Source organism: Lampris incognitus, chromosome 6 (assembly GCF_029633865.1).
Source record: "Lampris incognitus isolate fLamInc1 chromosome 6, fLamInc1.hap2, whole genome shotgun sequence".
NCBI lineage: Eukaryota > Metazoa > Chordata > Actinopteri > Lampriformes > Lampridae > Lampris > Lampris incognitus.
This window is the reverse complement of record NC_079216.1, coordinates 13,217,336-13,239,568: the sequence shown is the minus strand read 5'-3', so window position 1 is coordinate 13,239,568 and position 22,233 is coordinate 13,217,336. Positions and strand designations below refer to the sequence as shown.

Sequence of the window (22,233 nt, the reverse complement as noted above, 5' to 3'; positions counted from 1 at the left end):
CTGTGGAAATGACAGGAAAGCGATAAGCCAAGAGAGATGTGCGTGTGTGTGCGTGTGCGTGCGTGTGCCTTTAGAAGTAGTGTGCGAGTGTTGGTGCATGCCATTATGAGTTCTACAATGTATGCGTGTGTGTGTGTGTGAGAGAGAGAGGCACACACACACACAGCGACAGAGACGGATAGCATATACATGGTAGTAGAAGTGCTCCCCTAGCGGTGTGGGCGTATACATTTTGTACACTACCCCAATTAACTTCTTCACAGCACAGTGCTTCCAGTATGACCATTGAATGGCTTATGTAGCCCATACACAAGTGCTACTGGCCTACTGGCCAGTTCGCAGCCTTCTCGTGTTTCATATAATGTGAGATATAAAAAAAACAAAGAAACCCCGTTTTGCCAAAGGCTCCACTAATAAGACAGAATGACGGCGTTCATTATGGGAGCTCTTTCCCGAGACACGCATCGGACGAAACCCTCGAAGCGGGTGATTTCGACAAGCCGCGACCCGGGGGGACCGAGGCGATTGGCTAATCTAGTGGCGCAAAACAGCTCTTGGCCACCTACCCCAGTGTTGTCATGGTGACGATGGTGTACCAAAAAGCCGCGGGGATACTGGTGAACTTGCTGGCCGAGGAGCCTTTCTCGGCGTAAAACATGACGGTGGCGAAGATGATGATGGCCATGGTGAGGGAGAAGAGCAGGAAACCCAACTCCGAGGCACAGCTCTTCAAGGTGTAGCCCAGGATGCGCAGGCCGGCGGAGTGGCGGGAAAATTTGAAAATCCGAAAGACGCGGAAGACTCTCAGAGTGACGAACGCGCCGCTCACTTGGTCGTTGTCCGTCATGACCAGGCCGATGTAGTAAGGCATGATGGCGACCACGTCGATGACGCTCATCACGCTTTTCATGAACTTGTAGCGGCTGGGCGCGGCGATCAGGCGCAGGAGGTATTCTACGGTGAATATCATGACGCACGCCGTGTCCAGGCAGAAAAAGGCCAGCGCGTAACGCTCTCCACAGGAGACCTCCTTGGACCGGTTAGGCAACGTCCCACACGGAACTGTCTCGACCACATTGGCCATTACGGATATGGCTATGAAAAACCCAGTGACGTAGTAGAAGACGAGGGCTAAGGTGCTGGTGTGGGGGTTCTCGAAAGCCCGCCACAGAAACTCCCGGACGGTCAGGTTCACGGGCGTGACGTCATTGCCGTTGTCCATGTCGTCGTCGTCCTGGAGCCTCTCGGCGTTCTCGCGTCTTCGATCTTTGTACTCCTCGTAGCAGCAGTCCCCGATGATCTCGGGTATAATCCCGAAAAACGCCAGCTCCTCGTCGTACGCCGAGATGCACTCTTGGCGTGGGTAGTGGAGTTTCCCCGTGCGGTAAAAATTGAGGATGTGTCTAAAGATGTCGGGGTCACGGTCGAAGAAGTACTCGTGGGTTTCCTCGTGGAAAAAGAAGTCTCTCTCCGAGCTGCCCAGCAGCGTGTCCGGGTATCGCTCCAACGTGTTTCGCCACGTCTGAAACCTGGTGCCGCTCACGTTGAGGATGATGAGTCCGTCTTTGGCTTTCCTCTTCTCCTTCGGAGGGATGGGCATCGGGGCGCTCGCCACGGGCATCCATCCTATGGCCGCGGCGCGGGCGAACGGAAGCCACGCCGCCACGTCTGCTGCCATGCTGACCTGTGGGTAGACCGACCTGCTCCGGGTTTCTCGGCGCTATGGCTCGGAGACGGACAGCATCTGCAGAAGAAACGCCAAATAGAGACCCTGTACGTTGTGTTTCTGAATCATAGGCTGGCTAGGCGCTGGTCTGCCTCTGTAGATTGTGTTGCATAGCATGCACACGGAACCCGTTATATCAACAGTGTGCTCCGTTTATTGTCTACGGCAGCCTACTTTGCGGCAGAACGAAAAGGAAAATTGGGACTTCGTAAACATAACCTGTCGTTAAGCAAGGCTGATTTTTTTTTTATTATTGCAATCAAACCCTAGGCTAATAGTAATGCACCTACCTTAACGAAAGACACTCTTAAAACTGCATCCACGGTGAGTTTGGATAGGTAACCGAGCTATTCTCGTGAGAGAATAGTTGAGAATCCACCTCCCATCTATCCACTGCAGCCCGGCGATGAAAAGGGAAAAACGGGAATATCGTCGCATCAACAAGTTAAACAATCAGAGCCGCAGTTTCCTCGGCGAGTGGTGGTTCGTTCAAGCGGTGCTTTTCTCTTTTTTTTTTTTTTTACCGTCCGCCAGGAAATGGTCGTCGGCGGCTGGTCTTCCGATCGTCTTTCTTCCGTTGCAGCAACTCCCCAATAAACTCTGCACCTCTCGTCGACTGCAAGACCACCCCCGAGGAGGAGAGAGAGAGAGAGAGAGAGAGAGAGAGAGAGAGAGAGAGAGAGAGAGAGAGAGAGAGAGAGAGAGAGAGAGAGAGAGAGAGAGAGAGAGAGAGAGAGAGAGAGAGAGAGAGAGAGAGAGTATGCAGCGAAAGAGGAGTGGTCCTTTGCACGCAGAAATTCCTCTGCTGGCTTACTCTCGCTCTCTCCGAGAGGGAGAGAGAGAGAGAGAGAGAGAGAGAGAGATGGGGAGTAGCCTACCAATCACTGCGTAAGACGGTAGCGAACCGTTTTCGCGGAAGTTAAATGGACAGGATGTGTACAGAATGTGTGCAGGATGTGTACAGGATGTGTTCCTGACGCTTTGCATGTTTTTGCAAATCGCGCATCTCGCTCTTGTGCTGAATAAGCGATATAGCAAGTAGTGTGGCGCGGGCATTTGAAGGTATTCCATAACGCATAGTATAAAGCCAATTATGTCGATGAAGAAAGGTCGTCTGCCCCGAGCGTATAGGACGTGGCTGTGTTGGCCCGTGAATGCGTTAGAGACGGTGGCGCAACAAGATAAAGTTGCTCTCCAACAGGAGGATGCTGTCACAGCCGGGTCTTTCTCTTCCACTGTCTGTCTGTCACCAGCAACGTGGTTTTGTGCAACAGCGCGCCGTGCCGCGCGCCGCTGAAGGTAGAGATCTTTCAGCGACCCCGGAGACACGTGAACGCGCCCCCGGCTTCTCCGGCGGGAGCGCCGCTCACTCCGGGCTCCACGCGGGACTTAAAGACAGCTGCGTGCACGCGCGCACGGCGAGGCACGCGCCACAGCACACATCGTATCCGGCGTCAAAGCGCGGGAAAGAGGAGGAGGGGGGGCGGGGTCCACCTTGTCGTCACGTGCACATGCAACACTTCCGTCTCTGCGTATTGTTTTTGGGGGCGCGCGGGGTTGTCCCGTATGTTTCGGCAGCTCGGAGAGAGGCGCGAGCTTTCAACACTGGGCAGAAGTCAAACTCTCGCGTGCCACCACCGTGCGCATACACAGTAAGTAAGTCAGCTTCCCAGTGCGACGTCATGGGAGGTTGGGGGGGGGGGACTCCATGTACCGTGTGTGTGTGGGGGGGCTCCATGTACTGTGTGTGTGTGTGTGTGTGGGGGGCTCCATGTACCGTGTGTGTGTGGGGGGGGCTCCATGTACTGTGTGTGTGTGGGGGGGGCTCCATGTACTGTGTGTGTGTGTGTGTGGGGGGCTCCATGTACCGTGTGTGTGTGGGGGGGGCTCCATGTACTGTGTGTGTGTGTGTGTGTGGGGGGCTCCATGTACCGTGTGTGTGTGGGGGGGCTCCATGTACTGTGTGTGTGTGTGTGTGTGTGGGGGGGGGCTCCATGTACCGTGTGTGTGTGTGTGGGGGGGCTCCATGTACTGTGTGTGTGTGTGTGTGTGTGTGTGTGGGGGCTCCATGTACTGTGTGTGTGTGTGTGTGTGTGTGTGTGTGGGGGGGGGGGGGCTCCATCTACTGTGTGTGTGTGTGGGGGGGGAGGAGGCTCCATGTACTGTGTGTGTGTGTGTGTGGGGGGCTCCATGTACTGTGTGTGTGTGTGTGTGGGGGGGCTCCATGTACTGTGTGTGTGTGTGTGGGGGGGGGGCTCCATGTACCGTGTGTGTGTGTGTGGGGGGGGCTCCATGTACTGTGTGTGTGTGTGTGTGTGGGGGGGGCTCCATCTACTGTGTGTGTGTGTGGGGGGGGGAGGAGGCTCCATGTACTGTGTGTGTGTGTGGGGGGGGCTCCATGTACTGTGTGTGTGTGTGGGGGGGCTCCATGTACTGTGTGTGTGTGTGTGGGGGGGCTCCATGTACTGTGTGTGTGTGTGTGGGGGGGGGGGGCTCCATCTACTGTGTGTGTGTGTGGGGGGGGGAGGAGGCTCCATGTACTGTGTGTGTGTGTGGGGGGGGCTCCATGTACTGTGTGTGTGTGTGGGGGGGCTCCATGTACTGTGTGTGTGTGTGTGGGGGGGCTCCATGTACTGTGTGTGTGTGTGTGGGGGGGGGCTCCATGTACTGTGTGTGTGTGGGGGGGGCTCCATGTATTGTGTGTGTGTGTGTGGGGGGGGGCTCCATGTACTGTGTGTGTGTGTGGGGGGCTCCATGTACTGTGTGTGTGTGTGTGTGTGGGGGGGCTCCATGTACTGTGTGTGTGTGTGTGTGGGGGGGCTCCATGTACTGTGTGTGTGTGTGTGGGGGGGGGCTCCATGTACTGTGTGTGTGTGGGGGGGGCTCCATGTATTGTGTGTGTGTGTGGGGGGGGGCTCCATGTACTGTGTGTGTGTGGGGGGGGGCTCCATGTATTGTGTGTGTGTGTGTGGGGGGGGGCTCCATGTACTGTGTGTGTGTGTGTGTGTGGGGGGGGCTCCATGTACTGTGTGTGTGTGTGTGGGGGGGGCTCCATGTATTGTGTGTGTGTGTGGGGGGGGGGCTCCATGTACTGTGTGTGTGTGGGGGGGGCTCCATGTATTGTGTGTGTGTGTGGGGGGGGGCTCCATGTACTGTGTGTGTGTGGGGGGGGGCTCCATGTATTGTGTGTGTGTGTGTGTGGGGGGGCTCCATGTACTGTGTGTGTGTGTGGGGGGCTCCATGTACTGTGTGTGTGTGTGTGTGGGGGGGGCTCCATGTACTGTGTGTGTGTGTGTGTGGGGGGGCTCCATGTACTGTGTGTGTGTGTGTGGGGGGGGGCTCCATGTACTGTGTGAAATGGCACCAAACATGTGGACAAACCAGCCCAGCTTGTAGTTGACACTGCAGTCACAGGCGCCATGTCCAACCTATGCACCCATTCATTCAGGCGGCTGGTGTCTAACACAGCCAGGTCCTTCATGCTCTTTCACAATGGGTAGCCGGTGGTTATGCCTGAAAGCTGATATTAAACTGGCATGTATTTCAACTCCCATTTCATTACGTCTACGTGTGGAGTCTGTTTTTAAATCTTTCTGATCCCTCTAACATCTTTGCAATGTCCCACTGGAGCCAAAATGCTATTTTTAAGAACAAACGGAAAAAGGAAAACCAAGAATAAGGTCTTGTTTAAACAAGCGCAATCATGAGGTGTTGAAGTGCGGAAGGAGCCCAGAGAAAGACATCATCCAGGGCCTGGCACACTTCATGACCATGGTCTTAGCGAGACATCTTCAAGGTCATTTCAGATGAGCTGTGTTGACCCAGAGCTAAGCGGAGGATTTAATCACTTCTCTTGTTTGTTTATGGAATTGCTTTTTGGATGGAGTAATTAGACCGCATCCCTGACGAGGCTGATTGCCTCACCTGTCAATGGCATTATGCAGCTTTTAGTTGGCCGGTCATCAGTTTTTGAAGTTCAAAAAGAGTTGAGCAAGTCAAATACAGAAAAAGAAATATGACTATTTAGCCAGCCTCCTGCTCTGTCCAGCCAGACTTCGCCCGCTAACACGTTGGAACGGTGTCCCTGAAGTCACACTTGATCATGTGGGATCAGAGTTGTGCAACAGGGATTCATTTGGTGAACTGACCCTTAGGTCTGTCTGCTCATGATGATGATGATGATGATAAGGTCTGCTCATGACGATGATGAGGATGGTGAGGTCTACTCATGATGATGATGATGATGATAACGTTGAGGTCTGCTCATGTGTTGTAACACAAATGCAAACGCACAAAACACACATACTTGCGCTTGCATAAGTAAGCAGCTGTCCCTGTGGCTGACGTCTGCAGAGCGTCACAGGGCTCCAGTCTGCTGTGCGGCACGCGGGTGTGGACCACAGTGTTTTATGCTTTCTGCAGTCTATTTTTACACAGGGATTTAGACAAACAGATGACCCTCTTTCACAGGAGTCATGCCGCTGCTCGTCAAGGGAGGGGTGGGGCGGCGGTCACCATCTGACCTGGGTCGTTTACACCGAGACATTGATGGAAACAGTTCACGTAAATCCATAAGTTAAGTTAAGAAATGACAGGAGGGTGCCCGCGTAGCGTAGCAGTCTATTCTGTTGCCTGTCAGCGCGGGGATCGCTGGTTCGAGTCCCCGTCTTACCTCCGGCTTGGTCGTCCCTGCAGACACAATTGGCCGTGTCTGCGGGTGGGAAGCCGGATGTGGGTGGTATGTGCCCTGGTTGCTGCTCTGGCGCCTCCTCTGGTCGGTCGGGGCACCTGGGGTACGGGGGGAATAGCGTGATCCGCCCATGAGCTACGTCCCCCTGGTGAAACTCCTCACTGTCAGGGGAAAAGAAGCGGCTGACGACTCCACATGTATAGGAGGAGGCATGTGGTAGTCTGCAGCCCTCCCCGGGTCGGCAGAGGGGGCGGAGCAGAGACCGGGACGGCTCGGAAGAGTGGGGTAATTGGCCAAGTACAATTGGGGAGAAAAAGGGGGGGGGGGAGAATGACAGGAGGGCTCAGTGGATGATTCTCTACCATTATTTGTGTTAATGCACTGGAAATTCAAGAAAGACAGTAGCTTATAGATGGAGTGGTCCATAAGAGGAAGGTAGTGGGAGGAAGGTTAGGTATAAATTCACAATAAAAGCCCATTTTCACACTTTCAAAGAGAATTGCAGAAAGCCAATAAGAACAGCAATGAAATATCTGAGGCCTGACCTTTCTGTCTTAGCTAGGTTAGAGAGGCGAAATGAACAGGTGAATAAAACATGACATTGTGTGGTGTACTACAGGTTCAGAAGTCGCTCTGCCATGCTTTATGACAGACAGCTAATGTCATGCGAGTTGTCCCGGTGACCTCTACGTACGATGACATGCCGGTGCCCTCAGGTTTAGAGCCCGGCCTCCCTGCACGCCGACTGCCTCTCCTCCCCGTCCCCTCCACGTGGCTTTAATGAGTTATTGACCCCCTGTGGATATGTAGAATAAAATGGGTCTTTTCGGTTTCTCATTACATGTGGCAGGCAGAGTGTGTCAGTTTCAGTGAGTTTGTTTGTGCATATGATTTTGTAAGTCTATCGATGTCTGTGTGTGTGTGTGTGTGTGTGTGTGTGTGTGTGTGTGTGTGTGTGTGTGTGTGTGTTGTAGTGTCGTTTGTGTGTGTGTGTGTGTGTGTGTGCATGAGAGAAAGAGAAAGTGTGTTGAGAGACTGACTGTGTCAATAAGTGCCAGTGTCATATCTCTCTCTGCATGTGTATATGTGGGTGTGTGTGAGACTGCGTTCATGCCTTTGTGCATTTATGTGTGTCAATATATTCATGTGTCCTTGTGTGTGCGTGCATGCATGTCTCTTTGTACACGTGCATACACATAATTGGTGGCTGAAGGTGTGGTGTGTGGGAAGTGGATGTGTGTGCTGGGGGACACTGGGGCTTGGTTTATCCCTGGCAGGGATTTGGGAATATGTAGTTTTAACACCTGCTGGGCAGATGGAGACACATGGGCCGTCCCTGTACTTGTGGGGCACAGCAAACTCACTGCCAGCAATGTTACCCATCTCAATTTATGCCTGCAGCAATGCAAACTTATTAATTTTCATAACTTTTCCAGTCTGCTGACAGAAAGGGAACGCCAGATATGCTAACACATCATGACTGACGAACTATACAAATAGGCTACAGATGAGATTTGGTACACGGCCTTATTCCCAGCTTCCCGTTCACACCTCACTGGATGGAAGCTGCAAGCTGTGGACAGATAGCGCCACCGCTAGCATGTTTTTCCAGAGGGTTTTTTCTCTCTCTCTCTCTCTCTCTCTCTCTATGTCTATAGGGAAAGTTGCTCTTGTCATCTGGTGAAGTGAGCAGAGGGTATTGGCTGTCTGTCAGTGTGAGTGCTTGTGCCCTATAGCTACTTCATAGATAGTCAGCTAGCTCGTCTCTTGCTTGAGCGTCTGAAACTTTGAGTAGCCCTCCCGGTGCATCACTATGTAGATCTGCCCAAAATTTATTAGCTATCACTTCATGAGGACACATCAGTTTGTCTCCTCCTCCTCCTTCTCCTTCCTTCCTCTTTCCTCTTCTTCTTCTTCTTTTTTTCTTTTTTTTTTTCTGGCTGCTCCCGTTAGGGGTATTCACAAGGGACCATCCATTTCCATCTCTTCCTGTTCTCTGCATCTTCCTCTGTCAAGCCAACCACATGTATTTCCTCCCTCACCACATCCATAAACCTCCTCTTTGGCCTTCCTCTTGCCTGGCAGCTCCATCTTCAGCATTCCTCTCCCAGAGTACCCAGCATCTCTCCTCTGCACATGTCCAAACCATCTCAATCTTGCCTTTTGTTTTGTCTCCAAACCGTCCAACCTGAGCTGTCCCTCTATATACTCGTTCCTAATCCTGTCCTTCTTCATTACTCCCAATCAAAATCTTAGCATCTTCAACTCTGCCACCTCCAGTTCTGCCTCCTGTCTTTTCATCAGTGATACTGTCTCCAAACCATACAACATAGCTGGTCTCACAACCATCTTGTAAACCTTCCCCTTAACTCTTGCCGGTACCCTTCTGTCACAAATCACTCCTGACACTCTTCTCCACCCATTCCACCCTGCCTGCACTCTCTTCTTCACCTCTCTTCTGTGCTCCTCGTTACTTTGAACAGTTGACCCCAAGTATTTGAACTCATCCAGCTTAACCACCCCCTACTCCTTTCATCCTCACCTTTCTACTGTCCTCCCTCTCATTCAAGCATATGTATTCTGCCTTGCTCCCACTGACTTTCATTCCTTTTCTCTCCAGTGCATACCTCCACCTCTCCAGGCTCTCCTCAACCTGCTCCCTACTCTCACTACAGATCACAATGTCATCCACGAACATCATAGTCCATGGAAACTGTTGCCTGATCTCGTCCGTCAACCTTTCCATCACCAGTGCAAACAAGAAAAGGCTCAGAGCCGATCCTTGATATAATCCCACCTCCACCTTGAATCCATCTGTCATTCCTACCGCACACCTCACCACTGTCACACTTCCCTCATACATATCCTGCATCACTCCTACATACTTCTCTGCCACTCTCAACTTCCTCATACAATACCACACCTCCTCTCTTAGCACCCTGTCATATGCTTTCTCTAAATCTACAAAGACACAATGTAACTCCTTCTGGCCTTCTCTATACTTCTCAATCAACATTCTCAAAGCAAACATCTCATCTGTGGTGCTCTTTCATGGTGTGAAACCATACTGCTGCTCGCTAATCGTCACCTCTCCTTTTAACCTAGCTTCTATTACTCTTTCCCATACCTTCATGCTGTGCCTGATCAACTTTATACCTCTGTAGTTACTACAGCTCTGCACATCACCCTTATTCTTGAAAATCGGTATTGCTTCTTCTCCACTCCTCAGGCATCCTCTCACTTTCCAAGACTGTGTTAAACAATCTAGTTAAAAACCCCACTGCCATCTCTCCTAAACATCTCCATGCCTCCACAAGTATGTCAACAGGATCAACTGCCTTTCCACTCTACATCCTCTTAATAGCTGCACTCACTTCCTCCTTGCTAATCCCTTGCACTTACCGATTCCCTATCCCCGCATCATCCAACCTTCTCTCTTCATTCATCAACCCCTCAAAGTACTCCTTCTACCTTCTCAACACACTCTCCTTGCTTGTCAGCACATTTCCATCTCTATCCTTCATCACCCTAACCTGCTGCACATCCTTCTCAGCTTGGTCCCTCTGTCTAGCCGATCAGTAAAAGTCCCTTTCTCTTTCCTTAGTGTCCAACCTCTCATACAACTCACCATACACATTTTCCTTTGCCTTCACCACTTCTGTCTTCACCTTACACCACATCTTGTACTCCTGTCTACTTTCTTCATTTCTCTGACTATCCCACTTCTTCTTCGCCAATCTCTTCCTCCCTATACTTTCCTGTACTTCCTCATTCCGCCACCAAGCCTCCTTGTCTTCCTTCCTCTGTCCAGATGACACACCAAGTACCTTCCTAGCTGTCTCCCTCACTATTTCTCAGAGGTGTAAAAACTAGGTCCAGAAAGTAAAAGTCCAAACCATGTATTTGCTCCACTCATGCATTACACCAGCAGACTCTAGTCAACACCACTCCTCAACTAGGTAGGGAAAACTAGCTAATGAAATCAGCTGGTTTAGTAACATGGTTGGAAAAAATAGAGTTGCTCAGCCATCCGGCAACTCTTCACTACCACCCAGTGCCTGTCTTAACTCCTCCCTGATCTCCACACAACAGTCTTCCTTCTTCAACTTCCACCATTTATCCCTGGCTATGCCTTCACTCTCTTCCTCTTCTTGATCTCCAAAGTAATTGTTACAAACAGCCATCTGATGCTGTCTAGCTACGGTCTCCCCTGTCACCACCTTGCAGTCTCCAATCCCTTTCAGATTGTGCGTCCTTTATAAGATATAGTCCACCTGTGTACACCTTCCTCCCCTCTTATACGTCACCCTGTGTTCCTCCCTCTTCTTGAAATACGCATTCACCACAGTCATTTCCATCCTTTTTACAAAATCCAACACCATCTGTCCTTCCACATTCCTCTCCTGACACCATACCTACCCATCACCTCCTCATCACCTCTGTTCCCTTCACCAACATGCCCATTGAAGTCCGCCCCAATCACCACTCAGTCACCACTCTCCTCTCCTTGGTTACACTCTCCACCACTTCATTCAGCTCACTCCAGAATTCTTCTTTATCTTCCATCTCACACCCAACATGTGGGGCATATGCACTGACAACATTCATCATCACACCTTCAATTTCCAGCGTCATACTCATCACTCTTCCCGACACTCTCTTTACCTCCAACACACTCTTGACATACTTGTCCTTCAGAATTACTCCTACCCCATTTCTTCTCCCATCTACACCATGGTAGAAGAGATTGAACCACCTCTGATGCTCCTGGCCTTACTCCCCTTCCACCTGGTCTCTTGCACACACAGTATATCTACCTTCCTTCTCTGCATTGTATCACCCAACTCTCCCTTTAAGTCATCGTTCCAACATTCAAAGTTCCGATTCTCATCTCCACACCCTTACCCTTCCTCCTCTCCCGCTGCCTCTGGACATGCCTTCCCCCGCTCATTGTCCATTGCTCAACAGTAGCATAGGTTCCACTAGCACTCTGCTGGCCAACAGTACCGGTAGCAGTCGTTGGTGATGATCCGCATATTTGATTTGGTAAAGGTTTGCCAACGGATGCCCTTCTTGACACAGCCCTCCCCATTTATGCGGGCTTGGGACTGGCACTAAGCATGCACTGGCTTGTGCATCCACAGTGGCTGGGTTAAAGGGCACATCAGATTGTACACAGCAAATAAAGCACATGGCCCTGAAAGAAAAATGAAATACACTGCCCCCACACAAACACCTTCTCCATTCAGTTCAGCCTTGTAGTATTTTCTTTGGCGTTGCATGCAGTGCAAAAACGTACAGATGGAGGTTTCTTTTTATGGTACTGTAATTAAGCACCAAAGGCAGAGTGGTGCCTCGCTTGCAAATCCTTATTACATAGATGTGAAAAGCTTTACCCTTCCCAGCATTGTCACACCCTCCCCACCGCTGAGGTGGTGAACAGATGCTATCTAAACATTTAAACAAGACTTTTAACAAGTTCACACCATCTGTGCTGCGAAAGAGATCATCAAGTTGAAACAAAGCTTTTCTTTCCTTTTTTGTTTTTTCACTGAATCTCAGCTGTGCCAATGTTTGAGAACCTGTGTTTGGCAGCTGCTTCGTGCACTGATGTGACAAGTAAGAAAAGACAGATTAGTCACAGAGATCTGATCTGGATCTGACAAGAGATTAGCTAGGATATCAGAGTTCATTGGCCCATTGTTTATCATACGTGATTTGCTTAACAGTTATGATCGACTACATGGGGAAAGTGTGCACGGAGGAGGGAAAAAGTGAACTTCTTCTTCTGCATGTTCTCATATTTGCTTGGCAGCAGCAAGACAGCACTGGTGTTCAGAATGTCACTGCCCTTTGATTTGATTCATACTTACGTGTCAGCGACTTTAGTACCTGTGATTCAGACACAGATACAGAATCGGTTTCTCTCGGGTTTGCGTTCTGTTGCTCTTTCACATCCTCTTGCTGAGGTGAGAGTTCAGAGAAATCATCGCAGCATTTTCGCCATTTGTGTAGATCAGCGGTCAGGAACACTTTTGTCATTTCACTTCATGCAATTGCATACATGAATTGAAACGAAATGCCGCTTCCCCCAACCCACAGCAGTACAACACAAAGACACACACATCCAAAAACTACAAGAACACACATAATCCAAGCTAACATATATCCAAACTAAACATCGCTGTCCAAGAGAATGAACGCCAGCCAGGATGACTGTCGGAACCGCCGGTCTGCATGGGCTAGCAGTTAGCTTAGCCCGCCCTGCTTCCACATCCTGTCAGACAGTCCTTGACGTTTCCTCCTTGGGCAGAGCTCCAAGCAGGGGTCGTGGTCCTCGGGCCCAGCGGACGAAGCAGACCAAGCTCTCCCAGCCAGACAGATAGATAGTCTTGGAATGAGTCCCCTCTCAAAAAGACCACCCTAATCCATCAAGTGTTGATTAAGACATTTTGCATTTGCATTTTTTTCAAAGCACTTTACAATGAGCGCAACAGCAAGAACATTTTTGTTCCTAGATCGCCATCATCATTTGCTACGGACAGAAAGGAATATGAGGACCAGGTGCTGGTAGGAATCGGCGGCAGGGTTATTAAGTTATGTTGTGAATAGTGTGGGCTTCACCTGACGTCATTTGTCGGCACTTGGCACTGCCTGGCCTGACCAGTGACATTTGCTTGCCCACCATGTGGCCCTTGTACTTTGAGGCCAGATGGCAGTTGGTGCCTCAAAAGCAGACATCACACACTTATACACACACACACACTTGCACAAGCATAAGCCCCAACACACACACACACACACAAGCCTCTTTTCGATCTGCAGGGTTGTGCGAGAGGGCCAAAACAACAGATCGATCTGTCACCCAAAATAATTTATAAAGTATTAATGGGATGCCAGAGAGCCAGCTTGGGGAAAACGTGGATGTATTATAAGTGGAGTCAAGTAGATCAATGTTTTCCCTTCCCTGTGACTCTGAGCTCGTTTGTTCGGGGCTTAATATCATCGCCACGTGAGGCAGTGCATGGCTCTTCTTCCTCCCCTTTTCATCTGGACCAAGATTTCCCCCTTCCCCTGTCTGTCTCACGTTTATCTTCTCCACACATCCTCGTCTGAGCCCCTTGTGAGAGGAGGCTTAAGTCTGCTGTGAGTGGTACTCAATGGAATGAGCAGCCATGTGAGATTTGCCACTGAGACAATAACGCTGTGATGTAGCATGAAGTCCACAAAGACAGAGAGAGAGACGGACAGACATTACTCGTGAAATATTTATTAACAAAATAATTCAATAATTCATTTTAAACTTGAGAGAGAGCACGAGGGAGGCAGAGAGAGAGAGAGCGAGAGAGACCGACAGACAGACAGAGAGCGATACAGACAGACAGAAAGCGACAGACAGAGTGAGAGAGAGAGACAGATGGACAGACAGACAGAGAGAGAGAGCGTGAGACAGACAGACAGACAGACAGAGAGAGACAGACAGACAGTTAGCGATACTACAACCCTAATCAGAAAAAGCGGGGACAGTATGTTGACTAAAATTAAAACTGAAAACTGATTTGTAAATTACCGTTGAGCTGTATTACATTGAAAACAATACAACAGCACATTATTTGATGTTTTACCTAGAGAATTTTATTGTTTTTTTCCCAAATAAACACATTTTGATTTTGATTCTTGCACCATATTTAAAAAAACAAAGCCGGGAAAGTAAAGCATTTACCATTTTGTAACGTTGCCATTCCTTTTCACAACACGTAAGACGTTTATAGACTGAAGACACCAAGTGATGAAGCGTTTCAGGTGTAATTTTGTCTCATTCTTCCTGCAAACAAGTCTTAAGGTGTGCCACAGTATCTTCGTTGTCCATTAGGGACCAGTCAGGTCAGTCCAGCGTCCTCATGTGGTATTAGTTGTTACTATGAGCAAATTTGTGCGTACACACCCATGGGATTTTTTAGCCCTAAAGTTTGTCTCAGGGACCAGTGTCGAACCTGGGTAACCCCTGAATTTAGACACCGATTGGCTAACACTGATGTCTTTGTAGGTGTGGGTGATTGCTCATTGCAAGAGGGTAGACAATAGATGTTGGTTGATGCTAGATCCAACGGGGTGCAGGCACGGAAGTAGCCGTAATTGGCTGTTGCGTTGGCCAATAGACAGCGCAGAACCTCGAAGCGCATTGACTTGAAACAAACGATGTGCACTAAAACATTTAGCTAGCTAGCTTACAACTGACCTTAACATTGCCAGATCATACTGTAACGATAGCTAACATTAATGCTCGCTAACAATGGAAATTCATAAAGAGTTTAAACCCTAACCCTAACCAACAACCAATCACGTCTACTTCCGTGCCTACACCCCGTTGGATCTAGCATCAACCACAGATGTCAGGAGGAAGGAATTACAAATAACCATCATGCAGTGCTGCTGACTGTCAGACAATCTTGAGGGCTAAAAAGTTCCATGGGTGTGTACTCACAAATTTCCTCAAAGTAACGATTGATACGTGATACTTGAGGCCCCCAGCACCCTCTTCTTCTGCAGTCATGCCTTTGTAATGTGTGCAGAATGTGGTTTTGCATTGTCTTGTTGAAATATGCATGGGCGTCTCTAGGAAAGATGTTGTCATGAAGGCAGCATATGTTGCTCCAAAATCTCTATGTACTTTTTGCAGAAGTGTACGTTACCTTTGCCAAGGGCACATACACAAGCCCATACCATGACAGACCCTGGCTTTTGGACTTGTTGCTGTTAACAGTATGGATGGTCCTTTTCTTCTTTGGTCTGTAGCACATGGTGCCCATTTCTTCCAAAAAAGACCTGAAATACATGTTTCCACTGTGTGATGGTCCATTCCAGATACTACCTCTGAGGTCAGAGAAGCTGACGACGCTTCTGGACACGGCGAACATAAAGCTTCCCAGGAGTTGTGGATGTAACTATGAATTGTCATGCTTGACAAAGGTTTACCAAAGTGATCCTGAGCCCATGTGGTTATATTGCTTATAGATGAATGATGGGGTGGCACGGTGGCGCAGTGGGTAGCGCTGTTGCCTCACAGTAAGAAGGTCCTGGGTTCGAGCCCCAGGATAGTCTAACCTTGGGGCTCATCCCGGTTCGTCCTCTGTGTGGAGTTTGCATGTTGTCCCCGTGTCTGCGTGGGTTTCCTCCGGGGGCTCTGGTTTCCTCCTACAGTCCAAAGACATGTAGGTCAGGTGAATCGGCCATACTAAATTGTCCCTAGGTATGAATGTGTGTGGGTGGGTGTGTCAGCCCTGTGTGACGGTCTGGCAGCCTCTCCAGGGTGTCTCCCCGCCTGCCGCCCAATGACTGCTGGGATGCTGCTCCAGCATCCCCGTGACCCTGAGAGCAGGATAAGCGGTTCGAAAGATGGATGGATGATGTTTCTTGATGCAGTGCCATCTGAGGGATCGGCAAACATGGTTATTCAGCTTGGGCTTACACCCTTGCCCTTTATGCACTGAAATTCCTCCGGATTCTTTGAATTATTTGTTTTGTTTTTGCTTTTTTTCCCCCTTTTTCTCCCCAATTGTATCTGGCCAACTACCTCACTCTTCAGAGCCGTCCCAGTCGCTGCTCCACCCCCTCTGCCGATCCGGGGAGGGCTACAGACACATGCCTCCTCCGATACATTTGGAGTCGCCAGCTGTTTCTTTTTCACCTGACAGTGAGGAGTTTCACCAGGGGGACGTAGCGCGTGGGAGGATCACGCTATTCCTGCCAGTTCTCCCTTCCCCCCAAACAGGCGAGCCGACCGACCAGAGGGGGCGCTAGTGCTGCGACCAGGACACATACCCACATCCGGCTTCCCACCCACAGACACTGCCAGTTGTGTCTGTAGGGACGCCCGACGAAGCCGGAGGTAACACGGGGATTCGAACCAGCAATCTCCGTGTTGGTAGGCAACGGAATAGACCGCTACGCTACCCTGACACCCATTCCTTGAATCTTTTAATTATGTTATGCACTATAGAGGGTGCAATATCCAAATCACTTCCTATCTTTGTTTGAGGAAGATTATTTTTAAACATTTCAATAATTTTCTCACGTATTTGTTGGCAAACTAGCGATCCTTGACCGTCTTTGCTCCTAAAGGACTGGGCCTTTCCTGGATGCTGCTTTTGTACCAAATCAGGATAACAATCACTTGTTGACATCACCTGTTTCAAATCAAATCATTATTCAATTATTTTACCTCATTACCAGCCCTAAATTGCCCCACCCAACTTCTTTTTTTTTTTTTGGCTGTGTTTTGCTGGCCAGAATGGCAGCAATTGGTGTATATTAACAAATGAATATTTGAATACAGACAAAACAGGAAATATGTTGTGTTCACACTGTCTGTGAAATAAAAGTCAAAGTAAATTTAGACAAAAGAAAATAGAGAAGAAAACCACTATGTTTTTGTCATTGTACAGTTACAAGGAAATTTGTCTCCTGCATTTAACCCATCCTATTGTATAGGAGCAGCGGGCAGCTGGGGACCAGCTCCAGGTCTTTGTTCCATTGCCTTGCTCAGGGGCACAGACAGGAGTATTAACCCTAACATGCATGTCTTTTTGATGGTGGGAGGAAACCGGAGCACCCAGAGGAAACCCACGCAGACACGGGGAGAACATGCAAACTCCACACAGAAAGGACCTGGGATGGCCTGGGGTTCGAACCAAGGACCCTCTTGCTGTTAGGCAACAGTGCTAACCACTGGGCCACCATGGCGACCCAGTGAAATCAGGGCTTTCTTCTTCTTTTTAAATTTGCATTGCCCATACAGTTCCAACCTTTTCCGAGTTGGGTTTGTAGATAGGAAGAGAGAAAGAGAGAGAGGGTTTTGAGAGGCAAACTGAAGATTCCATGGGCCCTGCACAAGGCTGGCCTACTAATCCTGCTAAAAAAGGCAAATCAATTGCCTGCCTTAAAACTCAAGACCTTCACCGTTACAAACTTCTTAGCTTGAAGGTAAACCAACCTCGGGAAGATATTATACAAAAAAAAGTAATTTACCATGTCAGTTAATATTGATAAAAAGCAGCACATTGTGCTGAAGCTCTTGTGAGGTTATCTATGCAATTTGAGCTTTCCTAGAAATCGCACAGCATGGAGAGACGGGAAAAATGATACAGACAGGGTAGGGATCATGTGAAATGCAGGTAAGCTTGAGCCAAACCTAGCGGATGGTATCCTCTACAGCTTACAGGCGGTTTCCACAGCCTGTATGCACACAAAAACAATGAAAGGAACATCCAGTCAATCAATCTTACACAAAAACATAGCCACAAGGAACACAATACAGTCACAAGAACAGACCATTCAAGTGTGATTGCCACAGCTTGTTGAGGGCAGTGATGGCAGAGAGCCCGAAGCTCTTACTGTAGTGTGCTTTTATACAGAACAGAGATCTGTATCTGCGGGCGGATGGGAGTAGATTGAAGGATGAGTCCAGGGGGTGGCTGGGGGCATGTGCTATGGTGAGTGCTTTTCGAGTGATGGCAGTGTCAATGAGGGCTGGGAGGGTGGGAGCAGGGAGACCAATGATTTTGAAGGCAGTGTGCGTGATTTTGAGGAGTTTGTTCCTGTTTGTGACAAGTGAGCCTGATGAAGTAGCATGTGGAACAGTAGAGGAGGATGGGTGCTCCTGTGAGGAGCAGAAGGTGGGGTGTGACTGAGCGTGCCCCGAGTTTCTGGTTGGTGCAGAGCCTCTGTTGGCAGCCTGTATGGATGTGGGTAGTGTGATGATCAAAGCTGAGTTTATTGTCAAGTGTGATTGTGAGGTACTTGAAGCTCTACACCATCTCAACTGGTTCACTGTTGATGGCGATATGGCAGTTGGGGGGGGGGGTTGCTGGATTTATTGTGGGTTTCAGTTAGGAGTTCCATAGTCGAGGTGGTCCTCTCTGCACCGCTGGGTGAAGTGGGAGATGGAGTGCTGATAGGCCATGACTGAGTTATTGTCCTTTAGTAGTGCAAGTATGGCTGTGTCATCTTTGAAATACTGTATAATGAAGGGCTGCGACAGTCATTGGTGAAGAGGGTATACAGGAAAGGGCTAAGAGGAGAAGTAAAAACACAAGGCATTTCTTCCGGGATTGTTATTTGCCACAATTCATCAACCATGCCTATTTTGCAGGCATAAGAAATATAAAAACAACTAATATCTGCCTTGCTGTTGTCGTTCATCAATTAGAAAACACTGTATTCAGCATTTAAACGCAAAGGAGCACAAAGCAAACCGGGAAACACCCGGTGTGGACAGGCCGTGCGTCAATTGGTATTCCTCGGAGCATGCATCCATCTTACCCTTTAAAGAAAATCTTTACATAGAACAGCTTGATTCAAAGATAATGATGTATTTCCGTCTTGCGGCAAGAGAGCAATAGCAAATAAACAGGCAAGCTGCAATGAAGAACAAGATAACCTCGTAGAGATGAAGGGGAGGTGTCGAGGTCATCGTTGTCTGTGCCAGCGCTCGCTGGATGGCAGTTCAATTAAAGAGTGGACGGACTTTCCAGTCGAGAGTTTAGTAATTAATCAGAGTCCCACTTTAAACTTGACTGCTCCACGTTCAATTTTGCCCGTTCATCTCCCACGTGCAAAAAGGCCTTCTTATGTGACGTGAGCCCATATCTTAATTACTCCCAGATCATTGATATCCCCCACGTATCTCTGCGAGAGACAGAAAACCATTTTACAGCTGAGCAGATATGTCCCCCTGCTCCCTTTAACCGCCAACCCCCCAGCTAAAGCAGATCTGACAGTCTTCTAATGACAGCCGGGCGTTGAAGGGCCTTGCTCTGATAAGTCCTTGTCTACATGGTTGTAACGAGCCCCGTCTCACCTATGATGGGTTTCTATTCGAGACCCCTGCAAAAATAGTTTAATTTTTCAGACCATGTGCCCTTTGTAGCTGGTTTTAATGCGTCCGGCTAATGAAAGATTTAAAAGTAATGAATTATCGTTATTTGATGTTTTTGATGGCTGATACTTGTGTTTGTGGACTCATTGTTGACAATTAATCGTTCCAGTCCAAAAGTCGGCGAGCCTGATTTGACTTCATGTTCTGCTTGATTCATCATATAATCTCCTGATGATCACAGCAGCACCACGCTAGTAAAGGCTAGACTAGTCATCTTGTGAAAAATGTTGTCGATGGAAAGCCTCTACCACTTCTCCGTGCTCAGGGTGAAGATGAAGATACTTTTATTGCCACTGTACATACATGCAGTGAAATTCCTTCTCAGCATTTAAGCTACACACACTGGCAGACGTGTACACTAGGAGCAGTGGGCAGCTGCAGCGCCTGGGGACCGCCTCCAGTTCTTCTTTCCATTGCCTTGCTCAGGGGCACATACAGGAGTATTAACCCTAACATGCATGTCTTTTTTTTTTTATTCGCCCATTTTCTCCCCAATTGTACTTGGCCAATTACCCCACTCTTCCAAGCCATCCCGGTCACTGCTCCACCCCCTCTGCCGATCCGGGGAGGGCTGCAGACTTATCACATTCCTACTCTGATACATGTGGAGTCGCCAGCAGCTTCTTTTCACCTGACAGTGAGGTGTTTCGAAGGAGGACGTAGCGCATGGGAGGATCACGCTCTTCCCCCTAGTTCTCCCCCCCCCCCCCCGAGCAGGTGCCCTGACCAACCACAGGAGTCGCTAGTGCAGCGACCAGGACACATGCCCTCATCTGGCTTCCTACCGACAGACATAGCCAATGGTGTCTGTAGGGGCACCTGCCCAGGTGAGCAGGTCGGAGGTAACATGGAGATTCGAACCGGCCATCCCCGTTTTGGTAGGCAATGGAATAGACAGCTACGCTACTCAGACGCCCCCCATACATATCTTTTTCACCCCTTTTCTCCCCAATTGTATCCGGCCAATTACCCTACTCTTCTGAGCTGTCTGGGTCGCTGCTCCACCCCCTCTGCCAATTTGGGGAGGGCTGCAGGCTACCACATGCCTCCTCCGATACATGTGGATTTGCCAGCTGGTTCTTTTCACCTGACACTGAGGAGTTTCGTCAGGAGGACATAGCACATGGGGGGATCACGCTGTTCCCCCCAGTTCCCCCTTCCCCCGAACAGGTGCCCCGACCTACCAGAGGAGTTGCTAGTGCAGCAACCAGGACACGACCCCACATCCGGCTTCCCACCCGCAGACATGGCAAATTGTGTCTGTAGAGATGCCCGACCAAGCTGTAGGTAACACGGGGATTTGATCCAGTGAGCCTCGTGTTGGTAAGCAACGGAATAGACTGCTACGCTACCCGGACGCCCACCATGCATGTATTTTTGATGGTGGGAGGAAACTGAAGCACCCGAAGGAAACCCATGCAGACACGGGGAGAACATGCAAACTCCACACAGAAAGAACCTGGGATGACCTGAGGTTCAACCCAGGACCTTTTTGCTGTCAGACAACAGTGCTAACCATTGGACCACCATGCTGCAGGGTGTCAGTTTTTCCAGAGTATTAGCCTTCTTCCTCTGCGATTTGTCGCCATCACTGTGATTGATTCAGCTGCCATTGGAGCTATCGGAGGCACATTGTCAAAAGTTGATGCATAAAAGTTTGAATTTATGTTTCATGAATAAGTGAACCTTTGTCACACATTGGCGTATCTGTGGTGGATGGAGTGAAAATGAATGCAAATGTGTGTTTACACTCATGAATAACTGAATGGAAATGTTTGGGCTGAAGACGTTATCAAAAAACTCCACTAACAGGAGCTGGTAGCGATCTTTATTTGGACTCCACGAATCTCACCAGCAAAACCTCTTTATGCATGCTCAATAATCCAGGTAAGGGAATCTCCCTCAATTTTCCAAACACCACGTCTCGGTTGCTTTCAAACCCCAAAACACGCTGCACCAGAAGTTGGTCCACCTCAAGGATCAGGTCCCCTGGCACAAACAGAGCAATAGTGTACCCTGTTAAGTGCCAGGAGGATTGCCAAGAGACCAAGAGAATGACATAACACAGGACAGCTAACATGTCAGGCCAGGACTCCACAGTCTACACCCATCTATAGGCCAGTGGCCACTCTTTCAAGGATGAGGATGTGCACATCTTTGATAGGGAGGAACGCTGGTTTGAACGGGGAGTCAAAGAGGCCATCTATGTGAAGAGGGAACGACCATCCCTGAACCGAGGGGGAGGCCTAAGAGTACATTTGTCACCATCTTACAATGCTGTGATTGCAACCATTCCCCAATCCTCTGTGAATAGTACACATGACCATTGTAACTCTAGTTAATGGCCACACCCATTAGCATATGAGACTGATCGTTGGTTTCGCTCGTTTATACCACTGTACTGTTTATAAGGGTGGTGATACCTGCAGTCAGTTTAGACTGAAGAGGTCACTTAGATTGAGTGATGAAACGTTTCTGTCAGTCAACCTTGTGTCCAGATGAACTGATTCAACTTTCTGTCACTAGCAAAGCACATCACCAGGGACTAGAGCTGTCTGCGAAATCTCATGATAGCGAGCAGCAAAGGCAGGAGGATGACCTAATCCACAGTGTCTTTTGATGCTAAAATAATTACAAATGCTTAGTTCTATAAATACAACTGCCACGTTAAAGTGCAATATTTAGATACGGAAAGCCACGTGGTGTGCTTTATCTGCACAGGGAAGGAACATGCCAGAGGGCATTGCTGCAGCTTTGAGCGTAGCTGCAGGGCCACACTGATGAAGCCGGCATGTGGTTAAATTAGCGAAATAAACATAAGGGGAGAGACCCACGCTGAATTGTAAATATGTAATGGATTTTTGATTCTCTGATCTGCCA

At 49.1% G+C, this 22,233-nt stretch overlaps 1 protein-coding gene across 1 annotated transcript; it reads right to left on the bottom strand.

Moving 5' to 3' along the window:
• Nucleotides 1–562: 562 nt before the first annotated feature.
• LOC130114334 (potassium voltage-gated channel subfamily D member 2-like) lies at nucleotides 563–1,678 on the bottom strand. The gene has a single exon (XM_056282187.1). The coding sequence runs from the start codon at nucleotides 1,676–1,678 to the stop codon at nucleotides 563–565; it is 1,116 nt and encodes a 371-aa protein (XP_056138162.1).
• Between the last annotated feature and the right edge of the window lie 20,555 nt (nucleotides 1,679–22,233).